This window comes from Bubalus bubalis, chromosome 9 (assembly GCF_019923935.1).
Source record: "Bubalus bubalis isolate 160015118507 breed Murrah chromosome 9, NDDB_SH_1, whole genome shotgun sequence".
In the NCBI taxonomy this organism is placed as follows: Eukaryota; Metazoa; Chordata; class Mammalia; order Artiodactyla; family Bovidae; genus Bubalus; species Bubalus bubalis.
In genome coordinates this window covers 107,476,112-107,496,613 of record NC_059165.1, presented here as the reverse complement: position 1 = coordinate 107,496,613, position 20,502 = coordinate 107,476,112, and the positions used below count along the sequence as shown (strand labels likewise).

General features: G+C 45.0%; 1 protein-coding gene across 12 annotated transcripts in view; it reads right to left on the bottom strand.

Annotated features, from left to right (window-relative positions):
* Window positions 1–20,502, bottom strand: part of OBSCN (obscurin, cytoskeletal calmodulin and titin-interacting RhoGEF) — a 231,037-nt gene that overhangs the window by 136,686 nt on the left and 73,849 nt on the right. For 11 of the 12 annotated variants that reach the window (XM_045166786.1, XM_045166791.1, XM_045166796.1 and 8 more), the window contains 3 exons: window positions 11,261–11,536; window positions 5,871–6,146; window positions 1,887–2,162 (listed from right to left, as the gene is read on the bottom strand). In XM_045166786.1, coding sequence (XP_045022721.1) covers window positions 1,887–2,162; window positions 5,871–6,146; window positions 11,261–11,536 — 828 coding nt within the window. The remainder of the gene's footprint in view (window positions 1–1,886; window positions 2,163–5,870; window positions 6,147–11,260; window positions 11,537–20,502) is intronic. The other variant, XM_045166795.1, reaches the window with a different exon arrangement.

Sequence of the window (20,502 nt, the reverse complement as noted above, 5' to 3'; positions counted from 1 at the left end):
AGAGCAACTAAAGAGCTTCTTGATGAAGGTGAAAGAGGAGAGTGAAAAAGCTGGGTTAAAACACAACATTTAAAAAATTAAGATCATGGCATCCGGTCCCATTAGTTCATGGCAAACAGATGGGGAAACAATGGAAACAGTGACAGACTTTATTTTCTTGGGCTCCAAAATCACTGCAGACAGTGACTGCAGCCATGAAATTTTTTAAAAGATGCTTGCTCCTTGGAAGAAAAGCTATGACAAACGTAGACAGCATTTCAGCATATTTAAAAGCAGACATCACTTTGCCAACAAAGTTCAATCTAGTCAAAGCTATGGTTTTTCCAGCAGTCATGTATGGATGTGAGAGTTGTACCATAAAGAAGGCTGAGCACCAAACAATTGATGCTTTTGAACTGTGGTGCTGGAGAAGCCTCTTAAGAGTCCCTTGGTAGCAAGGAGATTAAACCAGTCAATCCTAAAAGAACTCAACTCTGAATATTCATTGGACGGACTGATGCTGAAACTGAAGCTCCAATACTTTGGCCACCTGATGTGAAGTACTGACTCACTGGAAAACACCCTGATGCTGGGAAAGGCTGAGGGCAGGAGGAGAAGGGGTCGACAGACGATGAGATGGGTGGATGACTCAATGGCCATCAATCGGAGCAAACTCCAGGAGATAGGGCAAGATAAGAAAGCCTGGGGTACTGCAGTCCATGGGGTCTCAAAGAGTCGGACGTGACTGAACACAACTATTTAGCCACATTTCCCAACTTCCCTATGATATTTCTTAGAATACACTCTAACATTCTCAAAGACAAAAAAATTCCAGAAAGATGCATGCTGAGATCTGGGATATCTGTACACATCCACAAATCATCCCACGTTATTAGTACAGTCAAAACCTGTTAGGTGTTGGCACCTAGAAGCCAAGGTAGGATGGCAGCCCAACTCTATTCAGCATGAAGACTTCCTTGCCAGAAGAAGAATAATCTGATTTCTTAGACTGTCCTGTGTTCCAGGCACAAGGCAGAGACTCATTCACCATCAGGAAAATGCAATGAAATAAAGACTGCTTGCCAGTCAGAGGCTAGTAGGACAGTAACTCCTCATTAGCAGAGCCTAGTGACATGGCAGAAGTGACTTTTTCCTTTCAATTCCTAAATTCACCAGCATCACACCAAGGGGAATACAACCTGAAACATCCAACCTGTTTGAAGACAAAGGCAAAAATCATATTTTGCAATCTAAGATCACCCTAAATGGCACACGTAATGCTCTACCAATCATTCTTTCTTTCTTCCTTTTGCAAGGACTTGACAACGTAACATGGGCCTATTCTGGCTACCTACAGACAACCAGAGCAGGAACAGGAAGGAAGGGCATCCCAGAAACCTCAAATTTCACCATCCAAACTTCATTCCTAAGAGAATTCCAAGTCGGACTGTGTGGTCAATATGTCTCCTAAACTGGGATCCATCAAATTCAAACACTTCTGGCCAACTGAGACCAAGAGGTACTGGGTGAAGGCCTATGCTAGCTCTCAGGAAAGAGATGATGGGAGGAAGGTCAGTTATTCCCAGGCCTACCTCAGCCCCCAAGCATCAGGGAGAGGCAGGGTCTCCACACCAGGAACAACAGGCAGATTGTGAGCAGGTGCTGAGACAGTGTGACTGAGCCTCACTGCCTGAAAACACACGGATCAAAACACCCCTCTTCTCTCCATGGACACCCTCCCCATGCATGCTCCCCCAGCCAAAATGGGCAGCAAGGTGGGACACTGAAGACTGGAAGGCATGAAGAGACGAAGGTCACAGGCAAGGGCACACAAGTCTGGTGAGGCTGGAAGCGGGTCCCCTCATCACCTGCACACAGGCTAGCTTAGCGTCCTCCTCAAGACTGACCTGTGACGTCCAGGCGGAAGGAGACCTTCTGGCCCCCGGCCTCGCAGCTGTACTCCCCAGCGTCCGCCTTGCCCGCCTGCTGCACCACCAGCTTCCGGGTGCAGCCCTTGGCCTCCACACGCACTTTCGAGCTGGAACTCAGCTTCTTGCCGTCCTTGTACCACGTCACCTCCGTCTGGGCCTGGGCCACCTCGCAGCTCAGCGTGGCACTCGCTCCCGCCATGGCCTGCACTTCACTGCGTGCCGGCTGCTCCTTGGCGAACACCACCGAGGGCTCTGGGGACAGAGGGATACACAGGGTCAGAGACCCCATCTCAGTCAGGAGGGCAGCCCTGCACAAAGATGACCTGGATAGGGGCTTGGGGCAATGGAGCTGGAGACTTCTCAAGACTCTGCACCAGCCCTGTGCTCTGCGGTGGTCCCCTGCCTTTCTCAGCAAGTGACACAATTTACGCATTCTCCCATAGGTCCCTGCGAGCAGGTCCACGGTGCAGGACAAATGGAACAGACTTGCCCCCTGCTCATGACAACTGCCAGGTCTTGAGGCAAATGTCCCCATCCTTCCTCAGTGGTGTCCCAGTCTTCTCAGCACTGTTTTAACAGCAGGGGACTTTTCATCTGTGGTCTGTGGAGATGGCTGAGGCTTGGCGCCCTCATCCACTCTTAGCATTGTCGGCTGATAGCAATCTGGGGGAGTGCTCGCACCTCCCTGCGGCTTTCTTCATCACCGTCTGAGGAATGAAGAAACCGAGTGCCTTTCCCCTTAGGACTGGGCTCGCCGTTACTCTTTTCTTCTTCCTGGTGACACTATTCAAATCTTTTGCCCACTTATCAACAGTAGGCTCAATCTTTTTTTGATGCAACTCTGGCCACTCTCCAAACATTTAGAGAATGACAAACAGGGAGGTTTGAAGGATATTCCCACCTGTGTGGCTGCACTTTCACTCTCAGGTCCAGGCCTCTGATAAACCAAACTCTCTCCTTCCAATAGTCTCATAAGGCCCATCTCTGCCCTGTGAGTTTAGAGCATTTGCGTTCTATTTAAGAAATATTTCCTTACCTTGAGTTTTTAAAGAAACCACTTTCTCATCTGAGGTCTTTTATACCCTGAGGTTTCTAGCCCAACATGAGTTGACTTTTGTGTATGCTGTGAATTGCTAGGACATTCTAAGTTTTCCACGTGGTTCACTGGTTCAGCAACTATTTTTGACTAGAACATCTTTCCTCGACTTCTCAAACAGACAACACAATAACAAACAGAAGATAAAGAGGATCTGTGGGGATGGTGGGTGCAGGAACCCTTTTATGCAAGAACTGTTTCTGAGCTCACTATTCTGTTCCTCTGACATGATAACTATCCTGCACTGGGACCCCACTATCTTGAAAAAGCTGTAGCCTTACAATAATTTCTGACTTCAGGTCCCAGTAAACGCTCCCACCATATTTCCTTCAAGAAAACAACATATTGGCTGTATGTTGCCTTTGATCTGCCTGTTATTCCTCCATCTACCACCCAAAAAAGAAACTGGGTTTCGATTTTGATTGTTAATAAACATCTTTGATTTCTCCCTCGAATTTCTATCCACATACTACAACCTCTAACTATCTTTCAAGAATCTTGAATAATGTCCCCCACACAGCCTCTGAGTAACTTTTATCAGTTCTGGAATTAGAAACATGATACAATTTTGCCAGTCTAACTCTTCACACAAATTTCATTTTGCAAGCATTCTTTGCCAGGACTTAGACGTAGAAATAATTTCTGCATATTGATTTTTTTTACACACTAATCTTACTCAAGAATTGGATGCAATCTAACCATTTATCTCCGGGAGTGTCTGAGTTGATTATTCCATCATCAGCAAATTCCACCTTTAGTTTTCCAGTGATTTTATTCTCCTCTTTACTCAACTCAGAGGTTAGAGTCGTCCTGAATGCGGTTCCTCATGTCAAAGATCTCCTGGTGCTCCTTAAGTGGGATGCTGTTGTTGGTGGTGTTCTTATTTTTGCAGGAGTGTGATAACATTAAAAAGAACTATTTAATATATTTTGCTAAGAATTTTATGGCACAAACTGATGCTCAGTCTTATCAAACATTTTGTGCCAATCTATGACCTTCAAGTTCAGTCAACTATTTGATTCTGTACTCATGGAGATGATCACATCTTTCTGCATTCAATCCAATGTCAAGCCTTCTACCTACCAACGATGCCAACGTTGACACAACGTGCAATCCTGAACTATGACGTCCACCACTCATCTCTACCCGTGGATACACTGCTGAATTCTTTCTATTAACATTTAATATGTGATTTTGACCTTGACACTCACAGTCAATTTTCTGGAATTTCATTCTCCCTGCCTTTCTAGTGCGATTTTGGTATCGATGTTATATTCTGGACATGAAGGAGTTATGAGGATATCTCATTCTTCTCTCTCTAGGACCATCTCCTTAAGCATGGAATAACAATTTTTCAAATATTTTGCATACCTCACTAGAAAACTACAGGGCTGAGAAGATTTTTCATTATTGGTCCTACTGATTCACAAGTCACACACTCTTTAAATTTACTCTGTCTTCATGTGTCCAATTATCTCATAATCTCCTAGGATTTAGCCATATATCACAATTTTTCAAAGGTTTTACCATAAAATATTTTCTAATGTGCTCCCAAAAAAACACATTCTAAGAGATGCACGGTGAGATCTGGGGTATATATACACCCACACATCCTGCTACGCTGGCAGGGTCTCAAACTCTCACCAAGGAGTCAATGTGGCATGGTAGCCACCCTATTCAGCATGAAGACTCTCTTCCCAGGAAAAGCATAACTTGATTTCTTAGACTGCCTGACAGTTCGGCCATGAGAAAGAGACACTCGATGACCACGAGGGAAATGCAAGGAAATAAAGGCTGCTTTGCCAGTCAGAGGCTGCTGGGACAGTAACTGCTTATTAGCAATACCTATTGATGTGGCAGAAGAGATTTTTTCCTTTCCATTTCTAAATTCATCAACTAATGCCAAGCAGAATACTGACCTGCAACATACAAACTTGTTTGAAGACAAACGCAAAATCATATTTGATCTAAGAAGATCACCCTAAATAGCACAGGTGACTATCAATCATCCTTTCTTTCCTCCCTTTGTAAGGCATGTGTGCATGCTAAGCCACTTCACTTGTGTCCAATTCTTTGTGACCCTTTGGACTGTAGCCCATCAGGCTCCTCTGTCCATGGGATTCTCCAAGCAAGAATACTGGAGTGAGCTGCCATGTCCTCCTCCAGGGGATCTTCCCAACCCAGGTATCAAACCCGTGTCTCCTGAGGCTCCTACAGTGCAGGCAGATTCTTCACTGCTGAGCCACCAGGGAAGCCCCACTTTGTAAGGACCGGACAACAAAACATGCTTTTTTTTTTTTTTCCTTGCAATGTGCAGGCTACTAGAGCTTCTATATCCAGAGAAAGGAAGGAGTGGCATCCAAGAAACCTCAAATTCAATTATCCGAAGCTCACTCCTGCAAGAATTCCAAGTAGGATTGTGTGGCCAGTATTTCCCCTAATCTGGAATCCATCAAATTGAAACACCCAAGAACTTGCATGAGGTACCAGATGAGGGCATGTGCTAGCTCTCAGGAAAGACAGATGATGGGAGGAAAGTCACATATTCCCAGGTCTACCTCAGCCCCCAAGCATCAGGGAAAATCAGGGTCCCGACACCAAGAACACAAGGAAGGTTCTGGGCAGGTAGTAAGACAGTGTGACTGAGTTTCACTCTCTCTAAAGAGGCAGACAAAAACGGGCCTTCTTCACTGAAGGTGCATCCTCCCATCCACCCTTCCTTAGGGCCAAGATGATATGAAGATGAGACATGGAGGTGCGAAGAAATAAAGGCTACAGGCGAGTACACACATCTGTTGAGACCAAAAGCCAATCCCTTCAGCCTCTGCACATGGCCTAGCTCAGCATCCTCCTCAAGGACTGACCTGTGACGTCCAGGTGGAAGGAGACCTTCTGGCCCCCGGCCTCGCAGCTGTACTCCCCGGCGTCCGCCTTGCCCGCCTGCTGCACCACCAGCCGCCGCCCGCGACCCGTGGCCTCCACACGCACTTTCGAGCTGGAACTCAGCTTCTTGCCGTCCTTGTACCACGTCACCTCCGTCTGGGCCTGGGCCACCTCGCAGCTCAGCGTGGCACTCGCCCCCGCCATGGCCTGCACTTCACTGCATGCCGGCTGCTCCTTGGCGAACACCACCGAGGGCTCTGGGGACAGAGTGGGATACACGGGGTCAGAGACACCAACTCAGTCAGGAAGGCAGCCCTGGGCAAAGATAACCTGGAGGGGGAGCCAGGGAGGAGGTCTGTGTGATGGCAGTGGAGTTGAAGGCTTTTCTGGGCCCTGCACAGCCCTGTGCTCTGCAGAGGTCCCCTGCCTTTCTCAGCAACAAGTCACACAGTTTGTGCATTCTCATCTGAGTCCATGTGAGCTGGTCCAGGTGGCAGGGTGGCCACTGGAAAAGACTTCTCCTGTGCTCATGGCATCTGCAGGGTCACGAGGCAATGTCCCCGAACCTTGCTAGATGGTGCCCTAGTCTTCTCCATGTGGTTATGCAGGAACTTTTCACCTGCGGTCCGTGGAGATGGCTGAGGCTCGGTGCCCTTGTGACTGTTAACTACTGTCGGCTGGCGGCCATCTGGGAGGAGTGCTTCCACCTCCTTCTGTGGCTTTCTTTGTCATTGAGCAATAAAGAAGCTGAGTACCTTTCCTCTTAGCACTGGGTTCACCATTCCTATTTTCTTCTTCATGCTGACACAACTCAAATCTTTTGCCCATCTACAAATAGTAGGCTCTTTTTTTCAATTCAACTTTGGCCACTCTTTATACATTTATATACCAGGGAATGACACATACTTAGGATTTAAGGATATTTCCAACTGCGTGACAGGCATTTTCACTCTCAGATCCAGTCCTTTGATATATCAAAGAGTTTCCTTCCAATAGTTTCACAATGCCCATTTCAGCCCTTTCAGGCATAGATCATTTGTGTTCCATTTAAGAAATTTCTCCTTATGTTGTCTTTAAAGAAACCACATTATCATCTGAGGGTTTTTTTGGGTTTTGCCTCTTACCCTGAGTTTTCTAACCCACGCTGCGCTGACTTTTGTGTGTGGTGTCAACTGCTAGCACAATTTAATTTTTCCGTATGGTTCAGCGGTCCAACACCCTTTATTAGACAACATCCTTCCTTGAGTTCTCCAACAGACAACACAGTAACAGTGGAAAGGTGTAGGGAGACGGGAGGATGGGTGGTGCGGGAAGCCATTTATGCAAGCAACTGCTTCTGAGCTCACCATTTGCTCCCCTGATGTGGAAACTATCACTGCACGGGGATCCCCTTATCTTGAAAACTACAGCTTTAGGATCATTCCTGATACATGAGTACCGGTCAGGCTCATCCCCTGCGGACCAGGGATCACGCGCCCACACACGTGTGGCCTTGCAGCCGTGTGCAGAGCTGGCGTGCCTGCGTGTGTGTCTGCTTCTGCAGCCAAGAGTGTCCTGAGCAGGAGCCTGCTTTTGTAGATAGCTCTGTGATTTCAGAGGGCTTCCCAGGTGGCGTTAGTGGTAAAAAGTCCACCTGCCAATGCAGGAGATGTAAGAAATGTGGGTTTGATCCCTGGGTCGGGAAGATCCCCTGGAGGAGGAAAGGGCAACCCACTCCAGGATTCTTGCCTGGAGAATCCCATGGACAGAGAAGCCTGCCTGGTAAGCTATAGTCCACAGGGTTGCAAAGAGTCTGACACTACTGAAGTGACTTAGCCTAACACAGGTCCCAGTAAATGTCCCCACCATGCTTTTCTTCAAGAAAACAGTGTATTGGCTGTACCTTGCCTTTGAAATCAGACTATTATTCTTCCATAAGACCACGCCAAAAAGAAAAATCCATTTTGATTGTTAATAAACATCTTTGACTTTTTTCCTCAGATTGCTCCATCTAATGCAACCTCCCACTGTCTCTCAAGAATCTTGAATATAACTCCCCCATGCACAGCCTCTTGGTGACTTTGATCACACCTGGAATTAAAAACATGATAACTGTTGTGTCCAACTCTTAACACAAATTTCATTCTTCAAGCGTTCCTAACCAGGACTTAGATGTAGGAATTATTGTTGATTCTTTTTCCTCAAAAATCATTCAGAGTCTAATAATTTATCTTCAGATTTTCTGAGTTGATAATCACATCATCAGCAAATTTCACCTCTAGTTTTTCAAAACCATCTGCTGGTGATTTTATTCTCCTCTTTGCTTGACTCAGGGGTTGCAGTGACCTCCATGTATTCAGTCAGTTCAGTCACTCAGTCATGTCCGATCCTTTGTGACCCTATGAACTGCAGCATGCCAGGCCTCCCTGTCCATCACCAACTCCTGGAGTCCACCCAAACCCTGTCCATCGAGTCGGTGATGCCATCCAACCATCTCATCCTGTCATCCCCTTCTCCTCCTGCCCTCAATCTTTCCCAGCATCAGAGTCTTTTCAAATGAGTCAGCTCTTCGCATCAGGTGGCCAAAGTACTGGAGTTTCAGCTTTAGTATCAGTCCTTCCAATGAACACCCAGGACTGATCTCCTTTAGAATGGACTGGTTGGATCTCCTTGCAGTCCAAGGAACTCTCAAGAGTCTTCTCCAACACCACAGTTCAAAAGCATCAATTCTTCAGCACTCAGCTTTCTTCACAGTCCAACTCTCACATCCATATATGACCACTGGAAAAACCATAGCCTTGACTAGACAGACCTTTGTTGATAAAGTAATGTCTCTGCTTTTCAATATGCTGTCTAGATTGGTCATAACTTTCCTTCCAAGGAGCAAGCGTCTTTTAATTTCATGGCTGCAGTCACCATCTGCAGTGATTTTGGAGCCCAGAAAAATAAAGTCAGCCACTGTTTCCACTGTTTCCCCATCTATTTGCCATGAAGTGATGGGATCAGATGCCATGATGTTCGTTTTCTGAATGTTGAGCTTTAAGCCAACTTTTTCACTCTCCTCTTTCACTTTCATCAAGAGGCTCTGTAGTTCCTCTTCACTTTCTGCCATAAGAGTGGTGTCATCTGCATATCTGAGGTTATTGATATTTCTCCTGGCAATCTTGATTCCAGCTTGTGCTTCCTCCAGCCCAGCGTTTCTCATGATGTACTCTGCATATAAGTTAAATAAGTAGGGTGACAATATACAGCCTTGACGTACTCCTTTTCCTATTTGGAACCAGTCTGTTATCCCTCACTCAAAGATTTTCAGTACACCTTAAGTGGGATGATGTTATCACTGTTGTTCTTTTCACAGGAATTTTATTATGTTAAAAGAAAAAATATCTTATATAGTTTCCCAAGTATTTTATGGCAGGGACAGATGCTTGATGTTATCAAATATTTGGCTTGATGTATGATGTTTGAATTTAATTAACCATTTGATTCTGTACTCATGGAGATAATCACATTTGGGATCTTCATAGAACAAGGATCAAACCCTTGTCCCTGGCATTGGCATTCTGGACCACCAGGGAAGTCCTTGCACTCTGTTTCTTAATATCCAGCTTTCTAATTTCTATCTATTAACATATCCAACGTTAAGCTCATTGTGCAACCCTAGAATATGACTTTTATCACGGATCCCTACTCCTGGATACATTGATTAATTCATTTTGGTAACAATTATTATGATTTTTTATTTCGGCCTTGATATTCGCAGTAGATTGGCCTGAAGTTTGATTCTCCCTGCCATTTCTAGGTCATTTTGGTATCGATGCTACGTTTTGTATATGAAGAAAGTTACAGAGTCTATCTCCTTTTTGTCTCTCTAGGATCATCTCCACAAGCACAGAATAACAGTTTTCCAGGACATTTTGCACAGTGTACCAGAGAACTGGTTTCCCTGGTGGTTGGGCAATAAAGAATCTGCCTTCAATGCAGGAGATGCAAGTTCGATCCCTGGGCAAGGAAGATCCCCTAGAGAAGGAAATGGCAACCCACTGTAGAATTCTTACCTGGGAAATCCCATGGACAGAGAAGCGGGGCAGACTACAGTCCACAGGGTCACAAAAGAGTTAGACATGACTTGCAAATAAACAAAAACAACCAGAGAACTACAGGGCCGAGAAGACTTCTCATTATTGGTCCTACTGATTGGCAAGTCTTACAGCACGTTGACTTCTCTCTTCTTGTGTTCATAGAGCTTACAATGATTTAGCCACATTTCACAAGTTTTTAAAAGTTTTACTTTCAAATATTCTCTAATGTGTTCCAAAAAACACATTCTATAAAGATGAACTGTGGGATCTGAGGTATCCACCCACAAATCATTCTAGATCAGCAGTTGCAAATCATGTGTCAGCACCCAGGAGTAAATGTGACATGGCAGCCCATCCCTCTTTGGCACAAGACTCTCTTCCTGGAAGAAGAATAAGCTGATTTCTAAGACTGCCCTGTCTTCCAGTAACAAGACAGAGACACTCACTGACCATCAGGAAACATCAAGGAAATAAGCACTGCTTTGCAGTCAGAGGTTGCTAGGACAGCAACTCCTTCTTAGCAAAGACTATTGATGTGGCAGAAGTGAGCGTGTTCCTTTCTGTTCCTAACTCCCTCAGCGGAGCGCAAAAAGGAGTACTGACGGGAAAATCCAACCTGTTTGAAGACAGAGGCAAAAGCATCTTTTATCTAAGATCAGCCTAAATAGCTCAGTTGACTCTCTACCAACCAGCCTTTTTTCTTCTCTTTGAATATGTGACAACAAACATGGGCATATTTCCTGCCACATCTAGGCAACTGGAGCTTCTATATCCAGGAAAAGGAAGAAAAGGCCTCCCAGAAACCTCATATTTCATCATCCAAAGTTCACCCCTAAGAGAATTTCAAGTAGGATTGTGTGGCCAATATTTCTCATGATCAGGGATCCACCAAATTGAAACACCTCTTGACAACTGAGAACTGGCATGAGGGGCAATACGAGGGAATGTGCTGGGTGTTGAGGAGAGACTTATGATGGGAGGAGAGTCACGTATCTCCAGGTCTACCTCAGCCCCAAACCCCAAAGAGACCCAGGGTCTCAACACCGGGAATAACCAGCAGGTTCTGGGCAGGTGCTAAGCCAGTGTGATTGAGCCTCACTGCCAGGAAAAGATGTGGGCAGAAACGGCCCCTCTTCGTTGCAAGCACACCTTCCCCAATTACCCTCCCACAGGGACAAAGATGGGACATGCAAGACAGGGAGGCTTGAAGAGATGAAGGACACAGGCAAGGGCACACAAGTTTGGGGAGGCAGATAGCCGGCCTCTCATCGCCTGCATGGCCTAGCTCAGCATCCGCCTCAAGGACTGACCTGTGACGTCCAGGTGGAAGGAGACCTTCTGGCCCCCAGCCTCGCAGCTGTACTCCCCGGCGTCCGCCTTGCCTGCCTGCTGCACCACCAGCTGCCGCTTGCGGCCCGTGGCCTCCACACGCACTTTTGAGCTCGAACTCAGCTTCTTGCCGTCCTTGTACCACGTCACCTCTGTCTGGGCCTGGGCCACCTCGCAGCTCAGCGTGGCACTTGCCCCTGCCACAGCCTGCACTTCACTGCATGCCGGCTGCTCCTTGGCGAACACCACCGAGGGCTCTGGGGACAGAGGGGGATACACAGGGTCAGAGACCCCATCTCAGTCAGGACGGCAGTCCCGCACAAAGACGACCTGGATGGGGAGGTGGTGGGGGGCAGTCAGGAAAGGGGATGGTGGAGCTGGAGACTTCTCAGGCTCTGCACCAGCCCTGTGCCCTGCAGAGGTTCCCCTGCCTTTCTCAGCAACAGGGACACAATTTATGCATTCTCGCATGGGTCCCTGGGAGTACACCTTGGGGTGGGCGGTCATTGGAACAGATTTGTCCCCTGCTCATGACATCTGCAAGGTCTCGAGGCAACTGTTCCCCAACATTCCCAGATGGTGCCCCCATCTTCTCCATACTACTATGCAGGAACTTTTCACTTGCAGTCCAAAGAGATGGCTGAGGCTCAGCGCCCTTGCCTACTCTCAGTATTGTCAGCTGGTGGCAATCTGGAGGAGTGCTCGCACCTCCCCGTGGCTCTCTTTCTCATTGTGTGAGGAATGAAGAAGCGGAGCACCTTCCCCTTAGGACTGGGTTTGCCATTACTGTTTTTTCCTCATTGGTGACAGTACTCAATCAAATCCCTTGCCCACCTACCAACAGGTTCTGTCTTCTCTCAATTCACATCTGGCCACTCTTTGTCAATTTAAATACCAGAGAAAGACACACAGGTAGGATTTAAGGCCATTCTCAATTGTGTGACTGACATTTTCACTCTGATCCAGGTCTGCGATAGTTTTTCCTCCAACAGTTTCACCATAGCCATTTTGTCCCGCTTAAAGCATAGAGCATATGTATTCTATTTAAGAAATCTTTTTACCTTAAGTCTTGAAGAAACCACATTAGCGTCTGTGGATTTTAGGGTTTTACCTTTGACACTGAGGTGTCTAACCCACCTCAAGCTGACTTGTGAGTGTGGTGTGAACTGCTAGTACGAGTTAATTTTTCTGTATGGTGCAGTGGTCCACCCACCATTTTTTGAGGACAACATCCTTCCCCTAGTTCTCAACAGACAACACAGAAACAAATGGAAGATGCGGAGGGTCGGCAGGAATGGGTGATGCAAGATTCCACTTCTGCAAGAACCGTTTCTGAGTTCACTATTCTGTTCCTTGGATGTGGTAACCACCCCAGCACTGGGATCCCCTTATCTTGAAAACTGTAGCCTTGTAATAATTTTTGATATTGGGTAACAGTAAATGCTCCTACCATGCTCTTCATGAAAATGACGTACTGGCTGTATCTTGCCTTTGCAATCTGCCTGTCATTCTTCCATCAGACCACTCAAAAAAACAAATTTTCTTCCATTTTTGATTGTTAATAAACATCTTTTGATTTTTTTCCTGTTGGATTTCTATCCATCTCTTGCAACCTTTATTTATTTTATTTTTAATCTGAGGTATCTTCTTTTTTTTTTTAGTATTTCCAGGTGTTTTTTTAATATAAATTTATTAATTTTAATTGGAGGCTAATTACTTTACAATATTGTATTGGTTTTGCCATACATCAACATGAATCCATCACAGGTATACACGTGTTCCCCATCCTGAACCCCCCTCCCTCCTCCCTCCCCGTACCATCCCTCTGGGTCATCTCAGTGCACCAGCCCCGAGCATCCAGTACCTTTAACTGTCTCTCAAGAACCAGAATAATTCCCCCCCCACAGTCTCTTGGCGACATTGATCAGATCTGGAGTTAGAGACATGATACAACTGACCTAGTCTAACTCTTTCACACAAATTTCATTTTCCAAGCACACCTTGCTGGGACTTAGACATAGAAATGTGTTTTTCCATGTTAATTTTTTACACACTAGTCCTATGCAAGAATCGTATGCATTCTAATAGTTTATCTTTAGGATGGTCCGAGTTGATCATCCTATTATCAGCAAATCCACCTTTAGTTTTTTGAAACCATGTCCAGCAGTTTCCAGATATTTTGTACCGTGTGCCAGAGAACTACCGGGCTGAGAAGATTTTCCTCAGTAGTCCTGCTGATTCACATGCCATATCTCTGATTTTCTTTATCTTCCTGTATCTGATTTTCATAGAGATTACTAAGATTTAGCCACATTTCCCTATTTTTAAATGGTTTTACCTTAGAATACTCACTAACATGCTCCAAAAACCACATTTAACAAAGCTGCATGGTGGGATCTGGGGAACACACACACCCACAAACCAACCTGCCCTGGCACGACCACAGAATGTCAGAGGTTGGCACCTAGTGGTTGACGTGGGGTGGCAGAGGAGCAGGTGGACGTGGAGCACATCTCCCTCCACGGATACATCAGGAATGCACCCACAGACACAGAAGTGCATGCGGAACACCAGCTGAGAGCAGGCAGGAGTGCCTGACCACCAGGAAAGAATATATAGCACCACGCAAAACTCGGTAGGAGGAAGGAACTAGGGAAAAACGGGAGCGTTAGAAGGACTGGACCTGCCCTCGGCGGGTGGGGGAACTGAAGCAGGGGTCCGATCCCCACATTGGGGCAACTGTCAAGAGTCAGAGGAGAAACATTTGAGGCTAAGAGTGAAACAGCTGATCTGTGACAGCCTAAATGGAATGAGAATCAGACAGCCCTTGCTGCAGCCATACAGACCCTGGACAGGGACGCGGGTCCCCTGGAAGGCGCAGCAACTGGGAGCTGGAGAATAGGGATTGTGGAGCAATCCCACGGCGAGGGCAGCTGTGGACTGCAGAGAAAGATGGACCGAGGGGATGTGAGGGAGGAGACTGCGGGAAATGCCTGTGGAGGAAAGCCGGGCAGCCATGGAAGCAAAATGACACTGCTGAGTCATGCATAGGGGGTGGGGCCATCACCACAACCTCTCTCCCCCCACACGCAAGCACTGGCAGCTGAACAATAGAGAGGCTGGCCCATCAAACGCCTGACGCACCAAACTACAGAGTAGGACCCCACCCAGGGTGCCCCTTTATGTGCCTGAGGTACCCATCTACAGAGGAGGATGCTCAATGAGCAGAGCAGTGGAGACAGACTAGACAAAGAGGCTTTTTGATCGCCAGCTGCTGCTGCTGCTGCTGCTAAGTCGCTTCAGTCGTGTCTGACTCTGTGCGACCCCATAGACGGCAGTCCACCAGGCTCCCCCGTCTCTGGGATTCCCCAGGCAAGAACACTGGAGTGGGTTGCCATTTGGGGCTAGAAAAACACCAATAGGGCCATAACTCCTGTGGCCAACAGAGTCCGTGTCCCTGTGCATTTGGCACTCCCAGGGTCCTCATGACCCAAGCAGCTGTGCCACCTTCACGCTCAACCCCACTGGGGCAGAACTGCCACGGGCAAAAAAAAAAAAAAAAAGCTTGCATCTATACACGCAGGGTGCTTCAGTCCTGTCCAGTTCTGCAACCCTGTGGACTGTGGCCTGGCAGGCTTCTCTGTCACAGGAGTTCTCCAGGCAAGAAAGCTGGAGTGGGTTGCCAGACCCTTCTCAGTTCAGTTTAGTTGCTAGTCGTGTTCAACTCTTTGTGACCCCATGGACTGCAGCACGCCAGACTTCCCTGCCTATCAACAACTGCTGGAATTTGCTCAAACTCATGTCGGTGATGACACCCAAACATCTCCTCTGTTGTCCCCTTCTCCTCCTGCCTTCAATCTTTCCCAGCATCAGGGCCTTTTCCAATGAGTCACTACTTTGGATCAGGTGGCCAAAGTATTGGAGCTTCAGTTTCAGCATCAGTCTTTCCAATGAATATTCAGGGCTGATTTCCTTTAGGACTGACTGGTTGGATCTCCTTGCTGTCCAAGGGACTCTCAAGAGTCTTCTCCAACACCACAGTTCAAAAGCATCAATTCTTCAGCGTTCAGCTTTCTGTATGGTCCAACACTCACATCCATACATGACTACTGGAAAAACCATCAGATCAGATCAGATCAGTTGCTCAGTCGTGTCCGACTCTTTGAGACCCCATGAATCGCAGCATGCCGGGCCTCCCTGTCCATCACCAACTCCCGGAGTTCACTCAGACTCATGTCCATCGAGTCAGTGATGCCATCCAGCCATCTCATCCTCTGTCTTCCCCTTCTCCTCCTGCCCCCAATCCCTCCCAGAATCAGAGTCTTTTCCAATGAGTCAACTCTTCGCATGAGGTGGCCAAAGTACTGGAGTTTCAGCTTTAGCATCAGTTCTTCCAAAGAAATCCCAGGGCTGATCTCCTTCAGAATGGACTGGTTGGATCTCCTTGCAGTCCAAGGGACTCTCAAGAGTCTTCTCCAACACCACAGTTCAAAAGCATCAATTCTTCGGCGCTCAGCCTTCTTCACAGTCCAACTCTCACATCCATACATGACCACAGGAAAAACCATAGCCTTGACTAGACGAACCTTTGTTGGCAAAGTAATGTCTCTGCTTTTTAATATGCTGTCTAGGTTTGTCACAGTTTTTCTTTCAAGGAGCAAGTGTCTTAATTTCATGACTGCAGTCACCATCTGCAGTGATTTTGGAATTCAAGAAAATAAAGTCTGTCACTGTTTCCATTGTTTCCCCATCTATTTGCCATGAAGTGATGGGACCAGATGCCATGATCTTAATTTTTTGAATGTTTAACTTCAACCCAGCTTTTTCACTCTCCTCTTTCACTTTCATCAAGAGGCTCTTCAGTTCCTCTTTGCTTTCTGCCATAAGGGTGGTGTCATCTGCATATCTGAGGTTATTGATATTTCTCCCTGCAAGCTTGATTCCAGCTTGTGCTTCATCCAGCCTGGCATTTCGCATGATGTACTCTGCATGTAAGTTAAATAAGCAGGGTGACAGTATACAGCCTTAACATACACCTTTCCCAATTTGGAACCAGTCCATTGTTCCATGTCCAGTTCTAACTGTTGCTTCTTGACCTGCATACAGATTTCTCAGGAGGCAGGTCAGGTGGTCTGGTATTCCCATCTCCTTAAGAATTTTCCACAGTTTGTTGTGATCTATACAGTCAAAGGCTTTGGTGTAGTCAACAAAGCAGAAGTAGATGTTTTTCTGTAACTCTCTTGCTTTTTCTATGATCCAACGGATGTTGGCAATTTGATCTCTGGTTCCTCTGCCTTTTCTAAATCCAGCTTGAACATCTGGAAGTTCACTGTTCACATACTGTTGAAGATTTCCTTAAAAGAATTTTGAGCATTACTTTGCTAGCATGTGAGATGAGTGCTATTGTGCTGTAGTTTGAACATTCTTTGCCATTGCCTTTCTTAGGGATTGGAATGAAAATTGACCTTTTCCAGTTGTGTGGCCACTGCTGAGTTTTCCAAATTTGCTGGCATATTGAGTGCAACACTTTCACAGCATCATCTTTCAGGATTTGAAACAGCTCAAGCTGGAATTCCATCACCTCCACTAGCTTTGTTCGTAGTGATGCTTTTTAAGGCCCACTTGACTTCGCACTCCAGGATATCTGTCTCTAGGTGAGTGATCACACCATCGTGGTTATCTGGGTGATGAAAATCTTTTTTGTATAGCTCTTCTGTGTGCTCCTGCCACCCTTTCTTAATATCTTCTGCTTCTGTTAGGTCCATACCACTTCTGTCCTTTATTGTGCCCATCTTCGCATGAAATGTTCCCTTGGTAGCTCTAATTTTCTTGAAGAGATCTCCAGTCTTTCCCATTCTATTGTTTTCCTCTATTTCTTTGCACTAATCACTAAGAAAGGCTTTCTTATCTCTCCTTGCTTTTCTTTGGAACTTTTCTTCAGGTGGGTATATCTTTCCGTTTCTCCTTTGCCTTTAGCTTTTCTTCTCTTTTCTTTGGATTTTTTTTAAAATTTTACTTATTTTAATTGGAGGCTAATTACTTTGCAATATTGTAGTGGTTTTTTCTCAGCTATTTGTAAGGCCTCCTTAGACAACCATTTTGCCTTTTTGCATTTATTTTTCTTCTAGAGCACTATATCCTTTTAGAGCACTATATTTCCTGCTGCCCTAGCCACCAACTCCCCTGAATACCTGGTACTGTCAGATTCCCTGCGACCCAAGCAGCTGCACCACCTCCACTCCTGGCCCTCACTGGGGCAAACCCAAGCCCTCCAGGGCAGCCTCAAGAGCAAACCCCAGTGAACGACCCACATGCAGAGGTGGAAATAAAGCCACAGCTGAAACCCAGGGGCAGTGTGGCTAAGGAAGAAGACCCAAAACCTTCCCACCAGCTGTACAAGCTACAGATTAAATGCACACGATCAACTAGGCAGACTCTGTCTCTATGGAATATATCAAAGGCCATTGAGAGCTGCCACAAAAGAAAATGCACTAGTTCTGACAGCTGTGGACACTGGAGGCAAGAACACAGAGGAGGAGGACCAGATCAGAGTCTGAGCTGCCCCCACAGCAGGTCCAGAGACCAGCCTCGTAGTAGAGAGCATCCTCGGGAGGCAACGTGGACTGTGACTCACAGTGAGGGAAAGAACGCTGACAGCAGGGGCTCGAGAAAAACAGTTATTATTCTCATATTTTGACTTGCTCTAGAGTTGCTTCTGGACTTTTTTTCTTTTTCTCTTATTTTCCCTACCTCCCCCACCTTGCTGTAGTTGTCCATTTTATTAGCACTATGAAATCTATTTAAGCTTATAAGATTTTCTTTTCCAATCACACTTTTTATTTCTGTTATAAATTTCTGCCTTTTGCAGAACTTTGGCCTTTTGCAGTTCTGTAGTTTTCCTTTTTTCTTTTTTTTCTCTTCAATTTCAATTTTTAATTTTTTTTAAACTTATGATTTTTTCTACATTTATTTGTTTGCTTTTCCTCCTGTTCTTTTCCCCTTGCAGTTAATCTTTAATATATAAATCTGTATCTACCTCTATTTAACTTTGCATTTCTATTCTTTCTTTCTTTTCTTTTTCTCACCATTATTTGTTGTGTTTGCTTTCATTGCTTTACCCCCCAGTTGGTGCCTTGCTTTAGTTCTGTTTTCCGGTTTGTGCTTTAGTTCATTTTGTTCTCAGCTAGTGGATATCGTTTTTGGTTTCCTCTGTTCACTGGGTCAGTCTGTTGTGCTCTATTTTTGTTGGACTGTTTTGATTTTGCTTATGGGTGTTTATGTATGTGTGTATTGTCTATTATTTTAATTATTATTTGCTTGATTTTGTAATTGCCATTTGTCTGGGGTTCATCTTTGGTTTCTCCTTTTTGGGTATTTGTTTTAATCCCATTTAATGTCATAACCACCTACCTGTGGAATCTCAGTTCCTGGCCAGAGATCAAGCCCAGAGCCTTTGGAGTGGAAGTGCTGACTCCGAGACCCTAGACTACCAGAGAACTAGCCCTAGGGAGTATCAAGTGGCGAGAACTCCCACAAAGGCAACCACTTGTATACAAGCCCCAACATCGCCCAACCACCAGTAGCACCCTGTGCGGGGTACCTCACCCCAACAACAAAGAAGACAAAAATACAAACCAATCGTCAGCAGACAGGATTACCACCTTACTCAGTCCTGCCCATCAGAGGAAGAAAAAAAAAAAAAAAACTCACTGCCTCCCACCAAATGCAAGCACGAGTCACACCCTACACAAAGCTGACACAAACCACTGGACCAACCTTATGAGGGCAGAAACCAAAAGAAAGAAAGAATTCAACCCTGAAGCCTGGAAAAAGGAGACCTCAAACATAATAAGTTTAAAAAAATAATGAAAAGACAGAAGTACTGAACAAATGAAGGAACAAACCAAAAACACACAAGTCCAAATAAATGAAGAGAAAATAAGCAAACTACCTGAAAAAGAATTCAGAATATTGATCATAAAGATAATACAAAACCTTGAAAATAAAATGGAGAAAATGCAAGAATCAATTAACAAAGACCTAGAGGAATTAAAGAATAAACATACAGACACAGACAACACAATTATTGAAATTAAAAATACTCTAGAAGGAATCAATAGCAGAATATCTGAAACAGAAGAACGGATCCGTGAGCTGGAAGATAAAATGGTGGAAATAACTGCTGAAGAGCAGAATAAAGTAAAAAGAATGAAAAGAACTGAGGACAGTCTCAGAGATCTCTGGGACAATATTAAATGCACCAAAATCTGAATTATAGGGATCCCAGAAGAAGAAGAGAAAAAGAAAGGGTATGAGAAAAATTTTTAAGAGATTATAGTTGAAAATTTCCACAACATTGAAAAGGAAATAGTCAATCAAGTCCAAGAGGCACAGACTCCCATACAGGATAAACCCAGAGAGAAACATGCCAGGACACATACTAATCAAACTAACAAAGACTAAACACAAAGGAAGAATATTAAAAGCAGCAAGGGAAAAGCAACAAGTAACATACAAGGGAAACCCCATACGTTTAAGAGTTGATCTTTCAGCAGAAACTCTGCAGGCCAAAAGGGAATGGCAGGATATATTTAAAGTACTAAAAGGGAAAAATCTACAACCAAGATTCTTCTGCCTGGCAAGAATTTCATTCAAAATTGATGGAGAAATCAAAAACTTTACAGACAAGCAAAAGTTAAGAGAATTCAGCATCATTAAATCAGCTTTACAAGAAATGTTAAAGGGACTTATATAGTCAGGAAACACAAAATAAGAAAAACATCTGCAGAAACAAACCACAAATAATTAAGAAAATGGAAATAGGAACATATATATCAATAATTACTTTAAATGTAAATGGATTAAATGGTCCAACTAAAAGACACAGACTGGCTGAATGGATACAAAATCAAGAACCAAACATATGCTGTCTATAAGAAACCCACTTCACACCTAAAGACATATAGACTGAAAGCGAGAGGATGGAAAAATATATTCCATGCAAATGGGAAGCAAAAGAAAGCTGGAATAGCAATCTTCATATCAGACAAAATAGACCTTGAAATAAAGAATATTATAAGAGATAAGGAAGCATGCTACATAATGATCAAGTGATCAATCCAAGAGGAAGATATAACAATGATAAATATCTATGCTCCAGGAGCACCTCAATACACAAGACAAACACTAAAAGACATAAAAGAAGAAACTGACAGTAACACAA